General features: G+C 50.7%; 7 protein-coding genes across 7 annotated transcripts; 4 read left to right on the forward strand and 3 right to left on the reverse strand.

The window, feature by feature from the left end:
* Positions 1 to 238: 238 nt before the first annotated feature.
* On the forward strand, positions 239 to 2,660 carry GGI43DRAFT_393696 (5-aminolevulinic acid synthase HemA). Its single transcript, XM_083204696.1, has 2 exons — positions 239 to 834; positions 940 to 2,660. Exons 1-2 carry the CDS (start codon positions 510 to 512, stop codon positions 2,460 to 2,462), a joined length of 1,848 nt encoding a protein of 615 aa, XP_083065100.1. The 5' UTR covers positions 239 to 509; the 3' UTR covers positions 2,463 to 2,660.
* Positions 2,661 to 3,092: 432 nt separating this feature from the next.
* GGI43DRAFT_393699 (uncharacterized protein) lies at positions 3,093 to 6,204 on the forward strand. The gene is made up of 5 exons (XM_083204697.1): positions 3,093 to 3,665; positions 3,945 to 4,631; positions 4,704 to 4,889; positions 4,965 to 5,242; positions 5,343 to 6,204. Exons 1-5 carry the CDS (start codon positions 3,568 to 3,570, stop codon positions 6,008 to 6,010), a joined length of 1,917 nt encoding a protein of 638 aa, XP_083065101.1. The 5' UTR covers positions 3,093 to 3,567; the 3' UTR covers positions 6,011 to 6,204.
* Positions 6,205 to 8,375, reverse strand: GGI43DRAFT_393702 (bifunctional hydroxyethylthiazole kinase/thiamine-phosphate diphosphorylase). Its single transcript, XM_083204698.1, has 5 exons — positions 7,985 to 8,375; positions 7,670 to 7,805; positions 7,277 to 7,598; positions 7,003 to 7,214; positions 6,205 to 6,869 (listed from the first exon to the last, which is right to left on the reverse strand). The coding sequence occupies exons 1-5, from the start codon at positions 8,268 to 8,270 to the stop codon at positions 6,305 to 6,307; spliced, it is 1,521 nt and encodes a 506-aa protein (XP_083065102.1). The 5' UTR covers positions 8,271 to 8,375; the 3' UTR covers positions 6,205 to 6,304.
* A 331-nt stretch (positions 8,376 to 8,706) lies between these two features.
* On the reverse strand, positions 8,707 to 14,534 carry GGI43DRAFT_393704 (snoRNA-binding rRNA-processing protein UTP10). Its single transcript, XM_083204699.1, has 3 exons — positions 14,078 to 14,534; positions 9,858 to 13,998; positions 8,707 to 9,798 (listed from the first exon to the last, which is right to left on the reverse strand). The coding sequence occupies exons 1-3, from the start codon at positions 14,452 to 14,454 to the stop codon at positions 8,896 to 8,898; spliced, it is 5,421 nt and encodes a 1,806-aa protein (XP_083065103.1). The 5' UTR covers positions 14,455 to 14,534; the 3' UTR covers positions 8,707 to 8,895.
* Positions 14,535 to 14,699: 165 nt separating this feature from the next.
* GGI43DRAFT_393705 (SGNH hydrolase-type esterase domain-containing protein) lies at positions 14,700 to 16,518 on the forward strand. The gene is made up of 4 exons (XM_083204700.1): positions 14,700 to 15,284; positions 15,340 to 15,436; positions 15,509 to 15,633; positions 15,703 to 16,518. The coding sequence occupies exons 1-4, from the start codon at positions 15,279 to 15,281 to the stop codon at positions 16,288 to 16,290; spliced, it is 816 nt and encodes a 271-aa protein (XP_083065104.1). The 5' UTR covers positions 14,700 to 15,278; the 3' UTR covers positions 16,291 to 16,518.
* A 1,403-nt stretch (positions 16,519 to 17,921) lies between these two features.
* GGI43DRAFT_420437 (uncharacterized protein) lies at positions 17,922 to 19,907 on the forward strand (the record flags this gene model as incomplete). Its single annotated transcript, XM_083207819.1, has 2 exons — positions 17,922 to 18,114; positions 18,184 to 19,907. 2 exons carry the CDS (start codon positions 17,922 to 17,924, stop codon positions 19,905 to 19,907), a joined length of 1,917 nt encoding a protein of 638 aa, XP_083065105.1.
* Positions 19,908 to 20,219: 312 nt separating this feature from the next.
* On the reverse strand, positions 20,220 to 21,164 carry GGI43DRAFT_379650 (AAA family ATPase midasin; the record flags this gene model as incomplete). Its single annotated transcript, XM_083202874.1, has 4 exons — positions 20,220 to 20,724; positions 20,862 to 20,915; positions 21,043 to 21,058; positions 21,137 to 21,164. The coding sequence occupies 4 exons, from the start codon at positions 21,162 to 21,164 to the stop codon at positions 20,220 to 20,222; spliced, it is 603 nt and encodes a 200-aa protein (XP_083065106.1).
* Between the last annotated feature and the right edge of the window lie 587 nt (positions 21,165 to 21,751).

Consider the following 21,751-nt stretch of genomic DNA (forward strand, 5'->3'; position numbering starts at 1 on the left):
GACTCGGGAACTGAATTGTGGGGACTCCGTTAGGCGGGCGTTGAGTCAAAAAACAGCGTCTCCAGTCTCAGCTGCGCCCGAGTATATCTGGAGCCGTGGTCCCCGAAACATTGGTCTCAGTCTTTTTCTTCTCTCCTTTTTTCTTGCTCTCTTCACATCAATTTCTTCTTGTTTACGCCTCTTGCTCACTGAGAATTGGAGACCAATTCTTGTGGACGTTTCTGAAACCAATTTGACGCTGTTAACGCTGCGTAGTGCACAGAACTAAAAAGGCTTCCCCGGAAGTTTTTTTTGGTGGCTGGAACTATTATTCCTCCGCTTAGCTCGTCTCACTAAGTTGACTAATATCTAAACCACCACGACCCTTTTTTCTTCTTCTCTCCATCTTCTCTCTTCACTGTTGCCACTTGTCGTCAGCAACATTGAACCGCTGTCTCAACGCAATACCCACTCGATTGTCACTCTCCGCCTTCCAGCAAACCGCACAGGGCTCATTGAACCTCTCCGCCATGGATAGCGTCCTGCGTCAATCCAAGGCCATGTGCCCGTTCCTCAAGTCGGCCTCGCCCGCCACTCTGCGAGCCATGTCGACGGCCACCCGCCCCAGCCAGCGAGCCTCGCCCTGCGGCGGCACCATGTCCAAGCTGCAGCTGTATGCGCACCGCTGCCCCGTCATGGGCAAGGCCATGGCCGTGCAGTCGTCCAAGTATGGCGCTGCTGCCGGCATTCGTGCCTTCTCTGCGCAATCCCGCACGGACAAGGCTCGGATTCACACGAGCCGTAACCAGGAGGCCCGCGCCGTCGAGACCCCCATTCTGGATGGACGAAAGAATGGTATGTGTAATTGCCATGATCTATACATGATATCTACGACGATATAAATGCGTGTATATGCAAATATATGTGCTACTTTTGCTAACATCTACGCCTCGGCTTCAGTTCCTCCCCCTCCTCCCACCACGGTAACTCCTCGCAAGGATGTGCCGCCTGTTGTCGCGTCCGCTTTCACCTCGGCCGGCAAGTTTGCTTATGAGGACTTTTACCAGTCCGAACTGGATAAGAAGCGCAAGGACAAATCCTACCGTTATTTCAACAACATCAACCGTCTTGCCAAGGAATTCCCGGTGGCGCACATGGCCGACAAGAAGGACAAGGTGACCGTGTGGTGCGCCAACGACTATCTCGGCATGGGCGGCAACCAACATGTGCTCGATACCATGCACCAGGCATTGGAAGAGTACGGTGCCGGTGCGGGAGGCACGAGAAACATTTCTGGACACAACAAGCACGCAGTTGAGCTGGAGGCTACTTTGGCCAAGCTCCACGCCACAGAATCAGCCTTGATGTTCAGCTCATGCTACGTTGCCAACGATGCTACGCTGGCTACCCTCGGCAGCAAATTGCCAGAGTGTGTTATCCTATCAGATAGCTTGAACCACGCCTCCATGATCCAGGGTATACGCCACTCCGGAACAAAGAAGATTGTGTTTAAACATAATGACGTAGCGGATCTGGAAGCCAAGCTGGCGTCTCTACCCCTGCACGTGCCCAAGATTATCGCTTTCGAGTCCGTTTACAGCATGTGCGGTTCCATCGGACCCATTGAGGAGATTTGCGACCTAGCCGAGAAGTACGGAGCCATTACCTTTTTGGACGAAGTCCACGCCGTGGGCATGTACGGCCCATCTGGCGCTGGTGTTGCCGAGCATCTGGACTGGGAAGCGCACGCCGCCGGCCGACCTCGCGGAACCATCATGGATCGCATTGACATCTTCACCGGCACTCTTGCCAAGGCTTACGGAACCGTCGGTGGTTACATTGCCGGCAGTGCTAAATTTGTCGACATGATCCGCTCGCTCGCTCCCGGCTTCATCTTCACCTCTACTCTGCCCCCGGCAACCATGGCCGGAGCCAGGGCCTCTATCGAGTACCAGATGGCTTATGATGGCGACCGTCGTCTGCAGCAGCTTCACACCCGCGCCGTCAAGGAGGAGCTCAACGCTCGTGACATCCCCGTCATCCCCAACCCGTCTCACATTGTCCCCATTTTGGTCGGCAATGCTGCCCTGGCCAAGGAGGCTTCGGATCTACTCCTGAAGGATTACAAGATCTACGTCCAGGCCATCAACTACCCCACTGTCCCCGTTGGCCAGGAGCGTCTCCGTGTCACTCCCACCCCCGGCCACGTTAAGGAACTCCGAGAGGAGCTTGTGAACGCCCTTGACGAGATTTGGACTCGCTTGGATATCAAGCGCACTTCGCAATGGGCTGCTGAGGGCGGCTTCATCGGCGTCGGCGTTGAGGGTAACGAGCCCGAGCCCCTGTGGACTGATAAGCTGCTGGGCATTGAGCAGGCCACGAAAGAGGTCAAGGCCGCCGGTGTTGCCCCCAACGGCATCACCGAGGCTCTGCTCGCCCGCGAGGCAAGCAACGCCAACAGCGCCATGGACGTGTCGGCATAAATTGACCGAGCGCCATTGAGCGATGGGTCGCGCGGCTTGCTTTGGCCAGCTGCAAATCAAGTTCACTTCTAAATAGCCAACTTTTTGATGAGTCTTTTTTATGAAAACCACCCACTGCAGCTAAAGCTGCCAAAAGAAAAGTCGGGGTTTTGAATCAATACAAATCATTCTTTCCTTGGTGTCTGACAAGATGCCGCCTATAAATAACTACTGTGCCTCCCTCTCTCTTTTATATACTGTGATCTTGATAACCTACCGCACAGTCTAAGCTTAAGATTTGAGTTTTGTTAGTGCCCATCTGCCAAGTCCCCTCCATATTAATTTTACCAAATACTACTGCAATGGATGCCCTGTAAGACAGATGCCCGCCCTGAAAAAAAACGCCATTTCTGCAGGCATCGTTCCATGCCGTCCTGATGCAGCAATTCAGGATTTAGGATTCTGGATCCCGCCGCCTTATTTCTCCGGAGATATCTCGCAGCAATCGTCTCCACCGCCTCATCCCCAATCCGCCCTAGCGCAGCATGTCAGCCTATCGGAGCTGGAAAAACACCCCGGAAGCCAGACGTCAATCCCAGCTCCACAACTCCAGCTCCAGACGGACAGCCGGCGCAATATCGTGTCCGATCCCTCCAAACCGTGCCTTCGTGGGACGGAACGCCTTTTACACAGGAATGAATCCCGAATCGTCGAGAGAATCTCTCTTCTTCTATCTACTATCTCTACACTTCCTGTGACGCGTTGCTGATTGGGTGACTGGCTGCCTATTTTGAATCCCTCTCTCGTCCTGTGTACTAATTTCCCCCCCTTCTCGCTCTCTCTCTATCGATCTTTCTTCCCTCTCGTGATACCCGACGGAGCAACTAGAGCAGGACCAGTCTCGCCGTATCTCACTTATAGACTATCCGCGTCGGGAAAATTGTAAAAACAAGTCATACCTTGCTCAAGCCCCCATCCATACTGCATTACATACACACATACACGCATTACACTACCCTCGGCATCCACTCCGATACGTACGACAAGGGAACTTGCATGCGACGGCCTCATATTTGTACCATCGACCCCAACCAAGACCGGCCTCCAGACTCCCGCCCCGGCGGCCATGGAACCCACCAGTAAAGGCCCCAAGGCCTGCACTACATGCGCAAAAGCCAAGGCACGGTGCATTCCCGGCCCGGACAAGGACAGCAAGTGCGAAAGGTATGGATCTGTGATCTCCTTCTTACTTCTTATGGTTTGCCCGTGCCGTGCGGCCTGTGTTTGCTCCGGGCCGAAATCCCGGGAGGTGCGTGGGGGCAGCGGATTCGATATCGCTGCTCCCTCGGCTTGGAGCCCAGTGTCTCTCTTTGCTTTGGCCTGCTATTCGTCTATTCATCTATCTTGTCTCTTCCCTTCTCCCCTTCCGGCTAGCTGCTCTGCTCCGCTCTAGATTGGCTGTTTGATTCAAATTTATGCTCATACTCATGTGCTTGTTTATAGATGCCAGAGGTTGAAAAGAGAATGTGTCTCACAACGGCCTGCTCCGCCTCGGGCCAAGAAGCCACCCAAGAGGTCTCGCGTTGCCGAGCTGGAGAAGAGGCTGGATGAGCTGTCGTCTCAGTTTGTCGATGGGGCTGCCGCTGCCGCCGCTATAAATCCCAGATCAAGCCAGCAGTCAGGAGACTCACCGTCGATATCAGCCTCATCGGGCAACCAGCTATCAGCCACTAAACGCCCAGGACAGTGTCAACAGCAGCAGCAGCAGCGACGACAGAGGACAAAATGCGATAGCATCGTCACCTTTGAGTACCTGTTCCCATCACCGCGGTCAGAGAGCGCTGAAGTCTCGGGATGGACCTCGGAAGTCGGTAGCAACGACTGTGCTGCGGCGGCGGCGTCCGAGATATGGCCCACAGAAGCCGAAGCCGAGACCTTATTGCTGCAGTACCATGAGACTCATGCACCGCTGGCGCCTTTTGTGATTGTGCCGAAGCATCTCATGGCAGCGGACCTACGTCGACAGAGGCCGTTCCTGTGGAGAGTCGTGATGATGATTAGCTGCTTCGTCGATGGACCGAGACAACATCGTATGGGCAAAGAGGTGCTGGCCGAACTAGGGAGAATGTCCGTACTGGATAGCACTAGAAATCTTGAGACGTTACAGGGACTGTTGCTGACTATCAGCTGGTGAGTAGACTGTTCATTAACTGGCTGCATACTCACTTATGAGAGCTTGATGATGCTAATCATTGTTCTTAGGCTAAATTTTTGTCTTAAGAGTGCGCAGCTGACCAACTTACTCTTCCTCGCGAGATCTATGAGTCTAAGTTCAGGCGGCTTTGGAATCTCATATGGCGCTGGTGGCGGAAACACCAAGGACGAAGTCAAGTGGGGAGAGCTAGAACACGCACGAGCATACCTAGGGACATATTATGTCAACGCCATGTAAGCAAACGTCGCTTCGAAGAGCCATCGTCTCCTCACCTGCCGTATTTTTTTCTGACCTGAATTAAACCACAGTGTCTTCAATACGAATAAAAAGGTTGATGCCTTCATGAATACATCACAGCTCGATAACTATTGCAGCCTCCTTACATCGCCGGGAGAGTATCATTCCGACCTTTACCTAGCCAGACTTGTCAAGATACAAATGCTGTCGCAGTCAATATCCATGGCGATGTTATATGATCCTGCGCAACAGCAACAGATGCAACTGCCCCTAACAATGGTGATACAAACTTTTCAGGAGCAGATTGATGCATATCGAGCGTCTTTACCGCCGCATCTTCTTGATAACAGCAAGTTCCCCCCTTTTTTTTTTCATTTCGTTCATCTGGGCTATTCATTACCATTAGCTACCATTACCTCAAATACAAAGATAGCTAACCTATTCCACAGGCACTCTCCAGTGCCATTTGGCCATATCAGAAATTCTCCTCGCCGACATGGCAATCTCCGATGCCCACTGCTCTTCCATCTCCCTCCCTCACAGTGACCGAATCCACCTCCTCTGGTCTTGTCTCCACGCTCTTCGTCGCTTCTACGGCGTGGCTTCACTCAAAGGCTGCGATATCACCGATCGCGAACAGCGCAACTTCCTTGGCATCCATGCTTCGGATCTTGCTTACGCAATTATCACTGGTATTAAACTCCTACTTGTGCGGATCCCTGATTGGGACCCTCGGTATATTGTTGCTGAGCTAGGAATCCGAGAAATGCTAGAGAAAGAGATTGAGGATGTCGGTCAGGTTGTGGCGCGGAGAAAGAGTGACCGCTGGCCTGAGGAAGACCCAATGGATCGGATGCATAAGTTGTTAATGTACGGGAGAGACCTGGTGAGCATGCAGCTACAGCAAGTGGCAGCAGAGATGGAAGCGGGAAGTGATAACAGCAGTCGTCAAGCCCCCATATCTTCCTCTACACCAGCAACCGCGAATAAGGGAGAGACTGGTCAGGGGTGGGTAATGGCAGGCATGGAAGATCTGGACGACGATCTTTGGCAGAATTTCATGAACGACACGGCGTGGAACTTGAACGGAGAGCCGATGGTGATGGATTCTTTTTAAAATGCGAGGCGGAGGCGGTTTCTAAGGCGTGGAGTTGATTGGGTTGTGTAAAATTTCAAGCAACCAGGTTCAAGGTGTTTTTTGAGATATGGATCAATGGAAGATCTCAGACTGGGCAAATTGGTATTTGGGCATGGCGAGCGGCAAAGCTAGCATTCGAGTTTAGCACTCTTGTATGTGTTTAGAACATCAGGGAATAAGTAATATGATATCATTCTCTTCTCTCATTCAATTTTTACGAAATTATAATCCTTATCCTCTTTTTTTCATTATTTTGCCAACGCTTTCAGACAATCATGCGCTCTCTTCCTCTACCTCTAGAGCCTCAATCTTAGCCTTTGCCAACCACGCAACATTCCCCTCAGCAGTCTCCTTCCGAACCGCACTCAACTCATCAATAAACGCCGGCACAAACGTTCCCGGCCCGCGAACATCATCTCTCACCGCTGCCCTCTCGGCTGCAATCTCAAATAGCACAAGGCCCGCCAGCGCCGCAACCAGCACATCACTCCGGAACGCAGCAACCATGGCACTCACTGTCGTTCCCAGGGTGCATCCAGTACCCGTTACTTGACCGAGGAACTCATGGCCGTTGTCTACACGGAAAGTACGAGATCCATCGCTGACAACGTCCGTCTTGCCGGTGAGGATGACGACGGCGCCGGTGCGGCGAGCGAGGGCCCTAGCGAGAGTGGCGCGCTGCGGGATAGTCAGGGAGGAAGACGAATCGACGCCACGCTGGGTGACGGAAGTGCCGTAGACGGTTTGGATTTCACGCTCGTTGCCTTTGATGACGGTGAAGTGGCCGGAGGAGAGGAGGGTCTTGACGGCGTTGCGACGAATGACGGTTGCGCCGGCGCTGGAAGGTATTGTTAGCTCCAGGACATGATATTATTTAAACAAATGGATGAGAGAGTATGCAAAGCTGAAATGAACTGTGTATGATAAAAAGGGGGTTATGAGGAGACGAAAGGGGGGGAAGACAGCCTTACCCAACAGGATCATATACAACAGGTCCTCCAGCAGCATTGTACGCTTGCAATGCTTGAACATGGTTCTTCAACCCATCTGGCGTCACAGTTCCCATGTTGATGACGAGAGCGCCTCCCAGCTTGGCCAAATCGGCAGCCTCTTCAGCATAGTTGGCCATGATGGGACTGGCTCCAACAGCAAGAGCAACATTGGCAGCAAAGTTTTGCACAACCTTTCAAAGACACATCAGCCAACACTCAACAATAAATTTCATCATCATTTCAAAAAACTCACCAAGTTCGTCATGTTATGCGACAGCGGCGTCCCAGCCGCCACCCCCTTGACAACATCAGGAACCCTCCCCATCGCAACATTCGTCAGCAAGACCCTCGCCGCAGCCGCGGGATCCTCCGCCGCCACCAGCGCGCTCACTACGGCGATGCCGTCGAGGCTCTTGGCGGGAGCGGCGCTGGACTCGACCAGCACGGCCGTGGCGTTGGAGCTGTTGATGCCGCCGATGCAGACGGTTGGGATGGAGGTGTGGCCGGCGGCCGAGAGGGCGTGGAGGATGGAGCGGATGCCGGCGGTGCCGATGATGGATTTTGTGTCTTTTTTGCTGTGAGATTGACATGTTAGCTTTTTGAACGCATGTATAATATATATATAAAAGGGGAGAAAGGGGCTTACGTTTGCGTGGCGTAGACGGTGCCCAGGCCGAGATAGTCGGCGCCGGCTTCACATGCCTTGATGGCTTCTTCGATGGAACTGGCTGTTACGCCGATAATTCTGTCTGGGCCGAGCAGCTTGCGGGCCTCTTCGTATGCTGTATACAATGTTGTCAGCGGTTGTCATTTTTCTCTTTTACTTGCTCTAAATCTCATCTCCATGCTCATATCAACCAAACAAAGCAAATAGATTGAAACCTCAACAACAAAAGACATTATATCCCCTCTTGATAAGGATAAATGAATAGCATAAGAATGAAAAAAATGAAAAACTCACCCATATCATCCTGCCCAATATGCACTCCCTCACACCCAACCTCAACCGCCACATCCACCCGGTCATTCACCAGCAACGGCACGCCATACCGCCTCGTCACCTCCAGCAGCGCCCTCGCCGCCTTCACCGCAGTCTCCCGGTCGCTGTGCTTGTCGCGATACTGCACAATCGTGGCGCCTCCCCGCACGGCAGCCTCGACGACTTTGGTGAGGTCTTTGTTGCCCAGGATGGCGGGCGTGGAGTCTGTGACGAGGTATACGCCGTAGTTTACTTTTTTCTTGTCCATTTTCGTTTTCTTGTTGCTCCAATGCCGTCTTTTGATTTTACAATAAATGGAAACAGAAGAGAAAGAGAGGTTGCGTAGTTTTTTTATGTGAGGCGAAAGGTGCTCATGTGAAAATTGTTGAGATTCGCAAAAGGCTCAAGGGCGCAAGTTCGATACCCGGGACGCGGCTATGATCGGACCCATATCAGCTCCATGAGCTTCTCATGGCGTCATATCAAAGTAGCTCACCAAACATCAAATAAGCAAATAAGTGGCGAAAAAGAAATTAAGAAGTGCATAATGTTGATTAATTTCCACATCATGACAATTAAATGTTTCAAGGCACCTCTACTTGTTGTGAACTAATAATCTTCTTTATCGCTGTTCATAACTATGCTTTCAAGGACTTACTGATGCGACCAACTCATAAAGGATCTCATAAATTTGAACAACACGATTTTCAGTTTCTAAACAGTCTCATTTTTATACAAATATGTCCTGTATATTGCGTCAAATTCTGACTTGAAATCTACCTTTTTATACAAATAAACCACAACACCGTATAAACTCATGTAATGACTTTTTCCCTTCTTCTCTTCTCCCCCCAGCCAATCAAGACATTATTATAGCTCTACAATTCCCATATTTACTGCAACATGGAATCCAAGCTTTCGCCGAGTACACCTTCAATCTTGACAATCCATCTATGTGTCTCTCTCTCAACAACCTCGTCATCATCCTCTTGCAGCTCGCTAATGCGAGGCAGCATCTCGTGAAGCATTGCAAGCCACTCCTCGCCCAGTCGATCCGTCAGTGCTTGTTCGCACTTCACAGCCGCCAGTCGCACCGCCGCCTTCTCTGATCGGAGATGCTTAAGCAGCGCAGCGTTCAACTCTTTCTGGTGAGCTTGAGAGTCTGCCGCTGCTGCAAGCTCGACGGTGGTAGGGATCAGGGCTTCGTTGACGTCAACAATCGTTGCGTGGGTATACTGCTCCATCAACACAGGGGCAATTGCTCCAAAGTGTGCTGGTGCCTGCCAGAAGTCGTCCTGGTCATGCTCAAAGCACTTGGCCAGTGTGTTGAGCACACGGTTCCAAAGCTGTCGCTCACTGCTGTCCTTGGGGTTGATGGCGCTGAGAATCTTAACGGCATCCTCCAAGACGTACGTGGCGTAGTTGGTTACGATAGACTTGAGATTATCGAAGAATGACTGCAAGAATCCGTAGACGCTATAGCGTCTGCTCGACAAGCCGATGCTGTCCCCTTTGAGGCCTGTGCTTGACCACTCGACGAGCTGCACAAATACAGGTCGGAATGTGGCGTCGTTGAGCTTGTAAATCATCTTCAGAACCTTCTCGTTCACTGAGCTTTCCAGCTGAGTCAGGCGAGTCAAAACTGCGTCGCCAGTCTCGCCATCAGCAACGATCAGTCGTCGCAGGTCAAATACCTTCAGCAAGATGCTGGACAGGACTCCGACATTCTTAGTAATGGCAGACTTGGAATGCTTGTCGATGGCCATTCCCAGAGTCTTGACGTATTCAGACATAGCCTATGATTATTCATGTTAGCTTCTTTCTCTTCTACATGTCTATTGTATAAGTTTCTTACCGAAAAGCCGTTGGATCTTGCGCTCTCCCAGTTAAGATCCAAGCTAGTGAACATCTCCTTAGCCTCAAGCTTCTTCGCAAGGAATTCGAGACAGCTCTCGCGAGCTTCGTTGGTGTCGGCATCAAGGTTGGCATTTGCCGACTTGTTGGAGACCTCCAAGATTTGGCCGATATAAGTGGAAAGCATAAAAGGCAGATGCTCAGCCAGAGCACTAATGAATCCGTAACCAGCTGAATGAAGTTCGAAGTCTTGTGAATCCTCTTGCAGGCTCAGGTTGAGATAGGTGATGGCCTGAGGAATAGCAATGGGGAGCACCGGCACAATAGCATCTTGCAACACGTCGACGAGAGACGTGAGGCACAGGAGAGCCATGATGCGAAGCTGCTTCTCGTCTTGGCCAAGGCAGTGCTCGCCTGCAATTGTTGATGCAGCCGCAACCACAGCCTCAATATCCTTCTTGCCATACTTCTCTGCAATCTTGTCGACGCAAGTAACCGCGGTGTGCTTGTAGCGGATATCGCTGGACTCCCGGATTGCGGCTGTGAGTTGTGGCAGGAAGGTGAGCAAAGCTGTTCTTGACGCTTTGTCTGTGTTGCTCTCTGAGCCCACACGGAGCTCCAGAGCGCGAAGGACCTTTTGACGCAGATCAAGGCTGGGTCTATCGAGCAGGCTTTCAACAGCTTTAATAAATTCGCCGATTGAAAGCAGGTTGAGCAGGTTAGCCAGTGCGTTTCCGCATCGGTTATGCAGGCTCTTGTTCGATTTAACTGTGTCTGCCAGTACAAGCACATCTTCAAGCAGAGTTGCGTAAAGTTGGCGAACCTCTGACGTCTCCATGTCATCCCGATCGACAAGCTTGCTGATCTGCGCCTTGAGCTTTCTGTTTGCCAAAAGACTAGGCAGCACAGAGAGTTGGCGAAGAGCAATCTTCTCAACATCCTTGTCCTCCTCCTCGTCACTGCTACCAAGTAGTACAAGCGATAGAGTAGGCTTGGGCTTGAACAGATCCGAAGTGAGGTCGAGCAACTTGACCAATGTCTCCAGCTGGATCTCGACACTGAAATCGTTGAGTAGATCCAGAACGAATTGGAGCAAATCGTCATTTAGCTCATATCGATCAACAAGCATGCTCACTAGCGTAAACAAGAACTCCTTAGGCCCCATAGTCTCAACCAACGCCACGAACAGACCGTGTCGTCGGTGGACTGGGATATGCTCGTACGCAGTTGTGAAGCTGACAAGGATGTCTGAAGCTCCAGCAACGGGGCTCTTCTGGCCTTGTCGTAGTGACTCAATCAACGGAGGTACGACTTCCTTGATCGTCTGTGCCACCACATGGGCGGAATAGTCATCACTCTGGCGAAGTACAGAAGTGCCCATAAACGTGAAAATAGGCATAACACTGTGCAGAACCAAGTGCGGCGCAATTGTTGCCAGATTTGCGACCAATAGTAAAGCAGCATTCTGGACTACGGGGCTCGATGACTTCTGGATGCAGCTAACAAGCAGATCTCCATATCCTCCAGAGCTGTCTACCTTGAGATTCTTGTTTGCCTTGTATGCTGGCATCATGGCCAGAAGACTGCGCAAGATCAAATTTTGCAGGTAGCCCAGTTCTGAGCCAACAACGGTTCTAAAGTGCTGAAGCTCAGACAAAGCTGTGAACAGACCATCGAGAAGTTCGGGGTGAGATACAGGATCCGAGCTATCGACGATTTGCAGGACAAAGGTAACCTTGCGCAGCGCACGGCTCAACTCGGGGGTAACCTGAGTGTTCAGACCCCGATTGGCATCAGCGGCACTGGTTCTTCTTCTCTTATTAGGAGGGGGCTCAGTAATCATCTTGGTGCCAGTTTGAATCGAGTCCAGGAAGAAAGATAAGATATCGGTCGTCAATGGCACAGACCTGAGAAGATCTGCAGCCTCGGCTGGGATGATAGATTCAGAGTTATTGGCAGTAGCCTCTGGCTCTTGTGAAAGTTCCAGGAATTGCTCTGCCACCATGAACTTCATCTCAGCCTTCATCAAAGTCCACATCTTCTTGACCCGAGAGAAGGCTGCTCGAATGAGGCCTGGTCTTTCACCATTTGTAGAGTCTGCATCCTTTAGTAGCTTGAACACAAACTCGAGTCCAGTGGCGTCGTTGGGAACAATAATGTCAATGAACTGGGAGTCCAAAACAGATTTATCCAGCTGCTGTGAGGTGCAAATATTTGTAGCCTCGGCTTCCGTCAAGTCAGCCCAAGACTGCAGAGCTGGTAGGAGAAGTTGTGTTCGCGTCGCGTTAGACACGCCGCGAATTTCATTCAGTGATTTGAGAAGCCTGCTCTTAACAAGCGTCAAGGGAGTCGAGACAATGTGAGAAGCAAAGAATGTCAATAGCGCTAGTCTGCCAGATTGAGAGAGATGGTCCTTCTTGTCCAAAGCTGGCTCAGGAGCAATTTGGTACTTTCCGCTCTCGATAGCTGACTTGAGGATGGCAGAAATGTGATCCGCATCCATGACACACTCCTCGACCGCCGGCAACAGCTGAAGGTGGAGGAATTTACAAGCAACGTCAATGCTGAGAGCGGCAACGTCCTTGGACTTGGACTTTCCATAGAGAGACTCAGCTCCCCATGCCTTGACTGATTTGGCGAAGGGGGGTACGTAAAGTCCAGCAGCTACTGTGATGAGATCTGCCGCTGCCTGACGCACTCGCTTGGAAGGATCACCGAGAGCAGCAACGCAGTAGGGGAAAAGAGATTGGACATCCACCTCAGACACGTTTGCGGCCTTGAGCCTGTCCTTGGCCATATCCAATGCTGCAGCTCGGGCCAGTGCTGGATATAGCCCGCACCAAATCCGAATGAAGAAACTGAAGTATGTGCAGTCTTTGAACGCAGACTCTCGCTTGAGCTTGGAGAATTGATCAAGCTGCTGAAGAAGCTCCTGCTTTCGCCCAGTTTGGTCTGAGACAATGGAGACGAATACATCGCTGAGGCTGCCAAAGATTTCGCCATCTTCTGGCAAAAGAGATGAGGAGAGAGATGAGGAGCCGTTAGCCAACTCTTCAAGGCCTGCTTCAGGGTTCTGTGCCTGTTGAGCCTGAGCAGCATCCTCAGCTTCGTCTGTTGCATATTCGGGCAGCTTCCTCGTACGGAATACGAGATCCAGCTTCATTTCCAGCTCTTCAATATCGAATTTGACTTCTTCAATGACGGACTGAATGATATCTCCAGCTGATCCGGTAGTGTGTGATAAGGCAATCAGGGTAGATCCCACTTCCCGGCGAAGAGAGCCATCTTTGTCGTTTTCATCGTTGAGTTCGTGAGCTGTCAGGAGCAGAGACTTGAAGATGACAGAAATCTGCTTATCCTTTAGTATCTGGTTACCCAAAATTGTGGTAATTGTTGAAAGGCCACGCGAATCGCCCTTCTTTACTAGTCTTTCAACCAGAGCCAAGCACAATCCGTTTGCCAACTTGTCCACGCGACGCTCCCGTCCAATTTCGACAAGAAGTGTGCCGATATCCTGAACCTTCATCAATGCCTTGGTGACTTTGCTGCTCATTTGCTTCGCGGATCGGAACTGGGCCAATATCGTCAAGCATACGAGACCTGGTCGAACAGTCTCGCTAGTCCAGCCGTGAACCAGCTGCTGCATCAATGCTGTGACAGCATTATCGTGCAGATCACCCTTGGAAACAAAGACAGTCGTGGCCATGTAGGAGGCGATTTGAAGGCTGGGGACCTTCTTCATGACGAGTGCTTCGGCGAAGACGGGCCCTAGTCTATGTAATAGCGCTTGGCTGTTGTCGCTCTGTACTGTAGCTCGACCAGATTTGGTGCGGTCTAGTATTCCGCTGACAGCTTCGGTTACAAGCCCGCCCCAGAATGTGATGAGAGCCGGGTACTGGTATCCTTTCCGGCATGATTCGAGAGTGTATTCGGAAACAGCATTTAGGAAATCAACGTGGTGAACGGCTTGGTGAACGAAGACTGATCGGGGAGGAGGGGTAAGAGATCGGATATACGGATCGAGGAATCGGAATTCGCTTGGAATCTTCGATGGCAGGATAGATAGAAGAGTCGCGAATGCGGTAATGGAGTGGTATGGCAAAAAGGTCATGAGCAGAGTCGACGTATTTTCTACGTGAATGCTGCATGGGTAGAAAAGTTAGTACATCCACATACAACTCTTGAGACTGCATTGGGTTCGTCTTTGGATATTTTACGCACGAGAATCGTCTAATTAGCCACTCAACAGCCTTGATGGCAGGCATCAGCCTCAAACGGCTTCCCACAAGTCTGAGGAACGCCTCGATGTGTCGATCGAGCTCCTCATTCTCAGCAATTGTGAGCTGGTTTCGGTCTTGATTCTGGCTCTGTTCGCTGAAAATGGTTGATTCAAAGGCAGCAAATCGGCCATCGAGTTGGCAAAGCTCTTCGAAGCCCTGGTGGCATGTCGCATACAGAGTTTGATAGCTCTGAGCCGCTGCGACTCGGGGTTCCCAGATCAGAGATTTTGAGTGAGAAGCCCTTTGCGCTTTGATATCCAAACTCGATTTCGAGTTTGCGGCAACCTGCGCCAGCTGCGCAGCAAGCGAGGTCGCCATTATGTCGAGAGTTGAGGCTCCAGGTCGAAAAATGGGCTTTGGTGTAAAAGAATTCAGGAACGCGGCTATGTTCACTATGGCGCCTTGAAGCCTACTGTGAACTTTTTTTTTTCAGACTTCGCAGTTTAGCGGAGACTTGCTGATTATTTCTTATCGATAACATGGCGCTAGTATGTGGGGCTGTTGGACTATCTATCTTGGATAATCACGTGATCTATGTTTGCTCTTTGTTTTCGCTTTACATTAGAGACAGAGATGAAGTATCGTGGGGTAACCCGAAGAGGTATCTCCACCTAGGTGCCTTGATATTCGCTGCTATGACATGTTATATCTATCTGTCTCATGTTTATTTTATAGATTTCTTTAAACCTTTAGTAGCTAGTATCAAGTTTTATGTGACGAGCCTATTATTTGACGCCTACCTCTATGGGGCGTAAGATAATATGACGTATGATGCTGCTTGAGTTCTTACAAACAGCAATTTTTCTCGATACGATAAGATATAATTTCTGAAACCGATCCCCATTCATTCGGATTACATATAAGAATCGTGAGATTAAAGAACGTTTCACTACACGAGGCCTCAGCCAATAGACCTACCAGTTTCCCCAGACTAGCTAAAAGGTATATGCGAACCATTCGGCGTAAATTCCGGCCAGAAGTGGGGAGAAGATCGTGGGCAGCCGCTTCATTGCAATACCGAACTCGGAAGATCAGCATCCGGTGCTCTACCTGTAGCATCATTTAAAGCCCCCATTTGCAGACCAATACCACCACCATTTCGAAATACAACTTCCAAAAAGAGATTTCAGAAACAGTGTAAAATGGCTGTAAGTTGAAACATGATTATAGGCTTACTCTAGAAAAAAAGCTCACTCGGTATAGAAACCGTATCCTCAAGTTATTCTTCTGGGGGATTCCCTAATTGAGTTTGCAGCTCAAACCTTGAGCGGCTTCTCATTCCAGTCGGCTCTCCAAACACGTAAGATGCTGAAATGAGCTATTCTTAAAAGAAAAGAAAATCTGAGCAGAAGTTCTAAAAGCCATTTTGCAGGGTTGATAAGGCGATTTGATGTGGTTAATCGCGGCCTTGCGGGGTGGAACACGGCAGGTGTCCTCAAGTATATGCCCGAGCTTATCGTGGAACAATCTGCCTCATCGGCAAAGATTGAGTATCTGGTTAGTACAGAGTATCTTTGGCGTTTGTATGATAATTTGTGTATGCTGACTCGACGGAACTATTCCCAGGTGATTCTCTTGGGAGCAAATGACGCTGTTATTGATGGACCGACCACAGCGCAGCATGTTCCTATTGAGACATATAAGGAGAACCTCAACAAGATAATACATCATCCCCTCGTACGGTCTCACAATCCCAAGATCCTGCTGGTTACTCCTCCCCCAGTGGATGAGATTAAGCTCCAGTGGGTAGATGTGGCTCAGGGTCATCCAGGAGCAGTTCGATCCTCGGCCATATCTGCATCATATGCGGAGAAAGTTCGGGAGGTAGCTCGTGAGAATCCGGGAGTAGTTCTTATTGACCTTTGGCAAGCGATCATGGGTGAAGCTATTTCCATGTCGCCAGAGGACTACCAGCCTGGAGGGCATTGGCTGGGATCACCCGAGAATGGGAAGCAAGGAGGGCTGGACAAGCTTCTTCCAGATGGACTCCACATGGGCGGACTGGGATACAAGGTGTTTTTCGAGGAGATCAAGGCGCATATTGGGCAAGATATCAAGCCTGATGACAGGTCGGATTATCTACTTCCAGAATGGAGGACTGTTACTCCCCCAAAGGTTGAGCGGCCAAACGTAAAGCCCATTCCCCTTGAGTAAGATAGGACGTTTTACATGGTGCATGCACATATAGATATAGACTAGTTAGAAAGCGCCTCGGCCGTTTTACAGTGGATAGATCAGCCTAGTTAAACGTAATGGATATATCAGTATCGGCTTATGGCAGCGAAGATGTAATCAGGATAGGCATCCAATAGTCCATATAATCAGCTGATGGGAGATTTGAAAGCAGCATCATGGCCCATGTTGCATGCAATATGGAACAGACAGCCCTGTCTGCGGGGAAGGGACAAAAGCTTCCTTCCAGCTGGGCTACGCCTAGCCGTAATATTACAGCGCGTTGCCCTGCTCTCTGCTAGCGCTGCCTTGCACTAGGCTGGCTGGCCGGCGATGACGCCCTGGTAAACAAGATAACACCGAGTGCTGTATTACATGCTTGTAGCGCTGACCCCAGCTGTCTTTAGAGGCTGCCACGGCCTGTGATTGGTACTTGTGGGGAAGTGCCCAGCGCAACCACTAAGCTCGAGGCGGGCTGGAATCCTAGATTGTGGCGATCGGCCAACCTCGCATCATCACACAGTCCTTGGACCTGAAACTGCTTGCTTGCCCTTCGCAGCCGTTGATTTCCTCGTACGTCTCTCTGCCTTGCCTTGTTTGCGCGTCGACGTCGCACTTGCACAGGCCCGATCAATAACTGGCGGCCGCTTCCCGCTTCTTCACTCTCCATTTTCTTCTCTTCGTCTTTATCATCGATCGATCCCTCCACCCAAGGCAGCCTTTTTAACGCCATCCCTCCCCAGCGTTCTATACAAACCGCCCACCGACTCGTTCTCCAGCTCGCGTAATCAGCGCATTCCCAACAGTGTTAATATTCCTGCCGTTTCCGAAATCGACCTATCGGCTATCTAATTAACGGCACGCGGGCCTCCGCGACTCTTCATGCGAAAAGAAGCACCTGCGTCTTACAAATAAAGGCACTTCTGAACTGCTTCATACCGACAATAACTACATATCTCTATTTACACACCTACGTCTGGCCACTGATTTATCCAAGCCGCACAATTACATTATATTAATAACATCTGAGCCACCGAACCTATAAGCAGACACTCCTGCATACGATCCTTCGTCTGTGTGGCTAAACCACAATCTTGGTGCCGTTTTGTGTCCGTGCCGACACAATATCTGCAACGCGACTTCGCCGCTACTTGAGGATTCCTCGTCTCTCTCGACGTATTACATACCTGGAAAGTCTAAATATTGGTTTTCTTCAGGCCATAACGCACGTACTGCGTTATCGGCTGGGTGGCCTGCGGGTCCAGGGCAAGGAGATGTGGTCGGGGATGTGGATTGTGAACTGCCATTAATACTCTGAGTGATCGGAAACCTGGACAAGAGTCACGCCGCATCATATTCCCCAAAGTGAACACCAAATCAACAACACCTCGGCATCCTTTTTTCGTCTTGCTCTTTGTGGCTCCAACATTGTGCAGCCCTGGCTGAATTCTGACTGCTGTTTCTTTGCGTTGATACCTAAGCTTAATATTTCTCTGTTCCTGCAACCTATTTAATATCGCACTATCGTCTCTCTTACCGACTCGAACTGATCGAACTCTTATCTTTTGGCGATTTATATGTTCCGTTTTCCCTCCTTTGAAATATCTTCAGACATGGAATCCCGCTTCGGTGTTTCTCGGGAAGAGCTGTACAACCTGCAGATGGAGCTGAAGCAAGTCCAGTATGCCCAGGCCAATTATTCAGAACGGATTCTCAGGTTAGAGAAGCGTCAAGCAGACGATTCTGCCATAAAGTCCGTATGGAATTCACCGTTTCCGGGAGTCCTGGCTGGAACGCCACAACATGGTGAGCTGCATTGCCCTCGCTCCTCGTTGTGTCGAAAAATTGATCCTTCTAACACTAAATGTTCTTCAGGACCAGTCCAGATTCCTCAAAATGATGTCTTTGACGACTTGGATGAACAGGGAGAGCAGTTGCTCGGCTCTCTGCACCTGGGTCCTGCGGAAGAGGAGCCGGTTCGTCGCGGCGGCGCAGCTTCACGAGCAAACAGCGTCCGATTTGACGAAAGCGCTTTGCATGGATCTAGCTGGGCCGCCCAAAACAACCGTCACTCAGGAGACTTTGGCCAAGTCCGCCCGGGCACTGGTTTCATGATGGAACGGTCGCTGTCACACAAATCAGATGGCAGACACAGTTCGGCAGGGCATTCGGTGCATTCTCATCATTCTGTAGCGTCAGGCCGAGCTAGCAGCATTGGCCTTGACACCAACTTTGCCACTGGCGATGAAGACGATGACGATTCTTCCTTTGATATGCCTGGGCTTCCAGCCTCTGTCTATGTCCTGGGGACGGTTCCATCCATTGTTCGTTGTTGGTTGACTACGGATTACGCCCACGGAACGCTGCTCTACGCGGATATTTGCACGGGGTCGCAAAAGTCTACGATTGAGTATTCGCTCGTTAAAGAGCTAGACTTGTTGAGTGAATTTCATCGCGACGTCAGCGGGGCTTATAAAGCTAGACTAGACGTGTATCTTGCAGAAGCTGTCATTACGCGCCACAGCAGCCGGTCCGATTCCGCCGCGGGATCAGTGCCTTCGATGTCGGTTTGTTTTGAAATTTGTGGTGGTAGTGGCGGTGATCAGGTCAGATCGAAAGCGGTTCGCATATTCATTGGCAGTGATGCCCTGAGAGCGCATGCAGCCGATGTCCTCTTTTCTCAGAATACGATGGTACTCTACAGCAATGAGCGAGATAGACTCCGGGTTCCTTTCATTCGCCCCGAAGACGAGGAAGTATTCCGCCACATAATAACCAGCAGTGCTACGCCAGAACGACCAAAACTGAATGCCAATGCCACACCGTTCGTCTTTGGGGATAGCAATAGGACCGATAGCGAGGAAAAAGTAGCACCTACACCGACGACAGCATCAGCAACGACGACAGCTACCCCTACATCCACCACGACAGCGACTAAAGAGCTGGGAGGCAGTGACACAAGAAGCCAGGCGTCACCCGCAACGTCGCACTCTGAGCCCTCAGATCGTGTTCGAGCGAATAGTGTTCCCGATTATGAAGAGGAAACGGAAAAATCTGTAAGAGATGTTAATGGCTCTGAGCGTCGGAGAAGAGATGGATCAAGTGCGTCCGAAGCTTCACGGCGAGACGCGTCATCAGGCATCTGGGGCTCCTGGCGCAATCCCAATGGCAGCGGAACGGATCAGCGCGAGACTGGACCTTTGAGCGGATACCAGCCGGCGCCACGAGGACGTAACATGAAGATCCTCAAAGCCCCAAAGTCCAGCTCGTCTTCTGCGCGAACGGGAGCGTCGTATGAACCTCCCATCCCATCCAAGTCTGAACTTGGTCGGCGCAAGAGCCAGGTCAGCATGAGCGGCGAAAGCACCACCACAACAGCCAACGCTGGCATTAAATGGGAGACCAAAAAGCCAGCGGCGACGAGTGAAGGCAAGGGCGAGGCAGCAAAGCCCAGCTCGACTTCTGGCGGTCGGGCGGCTTCGGCTTCGGTATCGCTACCAAGGTCGGCGAATAATCCAGTCGGAGTAGCATCGGCCTTTTCGTGGATGACACCACCGGCAACGGCAAAGTCTACCAAGACGACGACCGCGGCAGATTAAGATGTCTGAAATTGGCATCACTTCCGAAGGGATAAATAAGGGGCAATTAATCCTCAGTAGTAGTAGCATGGGAGGTAGATATTCAGCGATTCGATTACGACAAATGAAGCTGTACAGCGGTTGATTCGACTTGGGTCTGCAATCGTATGTCTACTGCGATAGCTAGGAATTGAAAAGTTAAATGCCCCAATATCATTTGTTAGGCCTGTAAAATGCTTTTTATTGATTCCTCGCAAGAATGAAACCACCCGAGTGAACAAAGTAGAACATTTGATAGAAGTTATTTCTATTAAGCTTAAATATACCCCCGATTTAAATCTTGGAAGGCGGCAGCACATTCAACACCTTGCTGGTTTCGCCCAACTTACTCTTGACCACCGTAAACAGGCCCTTGAACAAGGAATGTGATGCATCCCCCAAGCACTCGTACATCCAGCTCTCGCTCGACGTAACGACAATACCAGGCTCGCTCCTCAGCCGATCAAGCGCAATGCCAACTTCGCCCTTGTTACAAGAGCTCACACCGTCAGCGATGACATACGGGAAGTGGCCCGCGTCGCGCAGGTCCAGCGCAGTCTGTGTGATGCAAATGTGCGTCTCGATGCCGACGAGGGCGATGCGCGAGCCGGGCGCGAGTCTGGAAGCGATGGAGGGGATGAGCATCGAGAACTTGGTCTTGTCGTGGACCTCGGAGACGCCCAGCATGTCGGCGATGGCGGGAACAGTGGCGCCAAGCTTGGCAACGGTCTGGGTGGTTGCGTAGACGGGGATGTCGAGGTTCTGGGCGTAGGTGAGGAGCTTGACGGTGGTGTTGACGCTGTTTTTTGTTATTTTTGTTAGCTAGAATATGGATTGAGGGTGGGTTGATTGGTGGTGATGCTCGATTTTGGTGTTGAAGGGTACCTCGGCTCAGCCAGCGGTTGCAGCGCCTGGCTCAAGCTTTCATACACTCACATGCTATCGAATTCATAGATGGCGTTGCGGAACTTGTCCTGCATATCGCAGACGCTGTTTCATTGGTTGTCAGCCATTGATTGATTTCGCAATTTGTTCTCGGATTTCGTTCCCGTCGTCCGGCCGCTTTCACATTGTATGATGTGAGTGAGGGGAGCTCTCAGGCCCGGCGCCAACTTACAAGATGGCAGGGTTCTCTGTAGGAATGGTAAGTCTCTCGGTTGGAAGATAGGGCAGCAGATTGACAGGAGTGAGCTGTAGCTATGAAGACTTACTGAACCGCAATTCTGTGGGAGCAGCCATTTTGGATGTGATGGGAGGAGTAGATTGCGATAGAGAGCGGTAGAGAGGACGGGAGAGTCTGATGTTTGGCTGCGATGATAGAGGCGGGATGAGGGGGCGACACTTGAGGAGGAGAAACGGTCGTTGCATAAAGAGGTGAATCGAGTCAAGTTAAGTTGGTATGAGGTGGAATAAGAAGAAAGAAGAAGGGGAGCTCGTGAGAAGACGGTTCTGTTAATTGAAATGCCGATGACCGACCGGGTTTGGGGATCTGATGGCGGGGTTGGCGATTTATAGTGGCTAAATAAAACTAAGAGACTAGAGAGCTGGGGTACAATGGCATGATATGAGCACGTTATGTGTGTTGGTACAAGGATAGATGCAGCAGTATATATAAATACCTGGCTATATAAAATGAATGCATGCAAGCAGTAAAAAATGGAATTCTCTGTCTGCTCCAATTTCACCTTCCCGGTCTGGCTTGGCCGACTTGCGGCTCATTAATTGGCTGATTGACATGATTTGAGATTCATCCTGCAAAGCGCGGATCTTTTTCGGGATTCACGCCCCATGGAGTGCGGATAGAGATGCGCCGATCCAGAGTCGGC

Source organism: Trichoderma evansii, assembly GCF_050947405.1.
Source record: "Trichoderma evansii strain SZMC 28006 chromosome Unknown GGI43scaffold_2, whole genome shotgun sequence".
In the NCBI taxonomy this organism is placed as follows: Eukaryota; Fungi; Ascomycota; class Sordariomycetes; order Hypocreales; family Hypocreaceae; genus Trichoderma; species Trichoderma evansii.